Raw genomic sequence first — 4,014 nt, forward strand, 5'->3', positions numbered from 1 at the left:
AATGTTCCACGGTGTGAAAAATGATAAAACAATTGATAACGGATGTTAGGTGATTTCAAGGGGTAGATAGATAGATAGATAGATAGACAGTGTAAGAAGGATATTGTCTACAGAGGAAGTGTCCGGGTGCTATTTATATTCATTTACCGCTCAACTGGTCCTCCAGCTAAGGTCCTCTGCTTCATCCATCAAGCTGATCTCCCTAGAAAACGATTAGAATGCTACGGTCGACACCCGCACTCGTTTAACGACAAACGAAATTAATGGAATTCTAATTACCGGAGTGCTTAATTGACGAAGGGTAGTCGATTAACGAACGGAGTGCCATTAAACGCTGTTAGGAAATAAGCTTTAGCAATAAATAACATAGGAATATTTTCAAATGTGAAAATTTAATATCTCGAGAAGACGAACGTACAGAGCTGGCCAAAGGGTGTCTCAAGACGACGGTTCCTCTTTTTCTCGGGAAACGTTCTGAACCGCACGGGGATCTCGCGACGCGGAGTTCCGCATTCAGAGCGTGTACGCGCGGCATTTTTATCTAACCCGCGAGGACGTACCGCCGGGAGACAAGCGGGGGATTACATATGTGGAACGCGTGGGCCGGCGTAAATCACGAGGAACGATAGCTATCGATCGTCGATAGACACCGCTGGTCGCACCGGGTGCACTTTTCATACAGGCGAAAATTTCTCCCGCGCCTATACACACGTTCCTTTCGTTTGCCACGGTTTTCATGCCAACTGACGTTCAGCGACGCGCCCGTCAGATCGACGTGGATCGAATGGGAATTTCGGTTTCTTCTTCTTATTCTTCTTCTTCTTCTTCTTCTTCTGCGGGAAGATCGTTTTATGGCATGCCAATCGCATTTCAAATTCTCGAACGGGTAAATAAATCCTGACGGTTCGACTCCTTTGTACATGTATCCTTATCTTGATAACGAAACAAGGATAGATGCTTGAAATGTAAAAGACGAGACCATCTGAATCCTTGGAATTCGTAGAAAATAAATATTGCAAGAAATTTTATAAGAACGAATGGAATTTTCAAGTTTGATTGTATTAACTTTAAAAAAAACAATCATTTTAAGAAATTAGTATAGTTCAACTATTTTTTATACGTATCAGTTATTTTAGTTTTGTCTGGGATTAGCAAAAAATGATTTTTGGTAAATTAATATTGTTTATTGAAATTAATGAATTAGCAACAAATTTTATTTGCATAAAATGTTGGCAATGATGTCATATTTAAATGCCTACATGACTGAGTGATGAGTTTCACAAAAAACTCAGAAAAGTGTCTAAAACATTTTCTATAAACCTCTTAAGTCCTTCCTAATTATCATCAAATAATCGCATGACGTCACTCCTAGTTATCATAAAAAAATCGTATGGCTCGAATGGGTTAATTCTGAGAAAAGGATAGGCGCGTCGATCTGAATGCAGACGGTAAATAACTCGGGCGTTACGCCTACTAAACGTCGGTAATAAGAAGGTTAATGGCAACGGGCCACCGTAACGATGATAACAATCATCATAACCGTAACAGGCGTAATAACCGTAATGACCAGTGGGATGAGATAATACGTTAGCGTCGCAAAATTTGGCGGACGCGTGGAAATTTGTGGCCCCCAGAATGGCGAAGCCGCGTGTCTCCGAGTCGGCCATAATTCCACGAGCCGCGGAATCCGTGTTTCATGGGGCGAGCTTAATCCGTCGACGGGCTATCCGTTCGCTCATTAATGCCTTCTTACGAGTCGTTTGTTTTTCATTGTAAAAAGTATTATTGAATATGGGAGAAAAAATTTCTGACTCAAGAATCGTTGCTTATTCTTACGCCGGTATTTAAAATCGTTGCTTATTCTTAGGCCAGTATTTACAGTCGTTGCTTATTCGTAGGCAGGTATTCAGAGTCGTTGCTGATTCTCAAGCTGGTATTCAGAGTCGTTGCTTATTTTTAGGTCGGTTTTTAGAGTCGTTGCTTATTCTTAGGCAGGTATTCAAAGTCGTTGCTTATTCTTACGCCGGTATTTATAATCGTTGCTTATTCTTAAGCTGGTATTTATAGTCGTTGCTTATTCGTAGGCCGGTATTCAGAGTCGTTGCTGATTCTCAAGCTGTTATTCAGAGTCGTTGCTTATTTTTAGGCCGGTTTTTAGAGTCGTTACTTATTCTTAAGTCGGTATTTATAGTCGTTGCTTATTCGTAGGCCGGTATTCAGAGTCGTTGCTGATTCTCAAGCTGTTATTCAGAGTCGTTGCTTATTTTTAGGCCGATTTTTAGAGTTGTTGCTTATTCTTAGGCAGGTATTCAAAGTCGTTGCTTATTCTTACGCTGGTATTCAGACTCGTTGCTTACTCTTACGCCGGTATTCAGAGTTGTTGCTTATTCGTAAGCCAATATTCAGAGTCGTTGCTTATTTTTAGGCCGATTTTTAGAGTTGTTGCTTATTCTTAAGCAGGTATTCAAAGTCGTTGCTTATTCTTACGCCGGTATTTATAATCGTTGCTTATTCTTAAGCCGGTATTCAGAGTTGTTGCTTATTTTTAGGCCGATATTCAGAGTTGTTGCTTATTCTTAAGATCGTCTCAAGCATTTGCTTAAGTCCCTGTTTCCTATACAAAACAGGCATAAGAAATGCTTAAGACGATCTTAAGAATAAGCAACGACTCTGAATACTGGCCAATGAGTATAAAAAGGTGTAGATTGTCTGAATACGAACCTTGCATTGAAGCTCGTACAAGGATTAGTTACCTGCAACGATTGCATCTCGTAGGAACTGCGATGTCGTGCGAAGCAATATCGCGACGGTCCGTAAAGAATGAATGGATGTCCCGAGGCGAGGCGATGATAGATTACCTATGCAGATCGATCGGTTGGGTTGTTCGGACGGACTCGCGTGGACAGGAAATCGGTTCCGGGCAAACTTATCTATCCGTCCGGACTGGGGCCCAGGACAAAGGATAATAAATGGTAGCGGCGGTCCGCTGCTTGAGTATTCGAAAAGGTGGACGCGGCGTACTCGCGCTTTGAGCACGGCCGACTTTAAATCACGCCCTGGATGCCACCACGATGTAGATAGCTCGCCGGGGGAAGCTGCTCCATTCTCTGCGCTCGAGATATCTCTATTTCTGCCGATAGCCGCCGTGCGTCAACTAATACATGTCCTCGGGAACGCGGCCGGGGACGGGTTCGTAGCGATTGAACTATGCGAGGAAGTCGATGGGGATGGCCGTATTTGAAAGAACGATGATCGATCGATCAGTTCACGATTTTTATTCGACTTACAAGTAGAAAATAAATGTTGCACGTATTACAACTTAAATACTTCACGGGATTTGAGTTATTCGTCGACAAGTTCGACTGGATTTAAAGCGACGATAATTCAGAATATCGGAAATGTGGCGACTTTTTTTAGGTCTCAGATGGGGGACGTTCGATAAATCTGAGACTTCGCGGTGAACGGCTGATATTAAACGTTTATAGCGCGGAAGCAATAAAATTGTCGGGCGGACAGCATGCAAAAAACCTCGGGTATCGACTCGACGAATTCATAAAGCCGTTCGGGTTCTTTCGCAGGATCTGCACAGCGTCGATCTGGAGGAGTTCAAGCACGGTGGGACCAATATCACTGCCTTTCGACTAGTGGACCCAGAGAAGCCTGAAATACAGAAGGTCGTGCAAGATTGGATCTACGGCGAGAAGCGCTACAATCGGGAGCTGGACATGGGACAAAACTCCAATAAGGTAGAACGAATCATGGTTTTAGTTATCAATTTTTAATTACATAGTTTTACAAAGAATTGAATTATGAAATTGACGCCTTGATCTCGACATCGACGAATCGCAGAGATCTTTCTAAATGCGAAATCCATTTGCTCATCAAGTGGCGATCTGTCACACAGACGCGAGGCTACGAAATTTGCACGCGCACTCATGCGAACTTCATTAGCTTGCGCGCTCGTGTCGCCACGGATTTTAACAGTTACAGTGTTGCGGTGTCAATGTAATTTTC

The 4,014-nt window shown here is 42.7% G+C and overlaps 1 protein-coding gene across 1 annotated transcript in view; it reads left to right on the plus strand.

The window, feature by feature from the left end:
* Window positions 1-4,014, plus strand: part of KaiR1D (Kainate-type ionotropic glutamate receptor subunit 1D) — a 42,073-nt gene that overhangs the window by 10,187 nt on the left and 27,872 nt on the right. The window contains exon 2 of the mRNA XM_026810689.1: window positions 3,579-3,746. Within this exon, the coding sequence (XP_026666490.1) occupies window positions 3,579-3,746 (168 nt within the window). The remainder of the gene's footprint in view (window positions 1-3,578; window positions 3,747-4,014) is intronic.

This window comes from Ceratina calcarata, unplaced genomic scaffold (assembly GCF_001652005.2).
Source record: "Ceratina calcarata isolate Rehan_Ccalc_2016 unplaced genomic scaffold, ASM165200v1 scaffold167.2, whole genome shotgun sequence".
Taxonomy (NCBI): domain Eukaryota; kingdom Metazoa; phylum Arthropoda; class Insecta; order Hymenoptera; family Apidae; genus Ceratina; species Ceratina calcarata.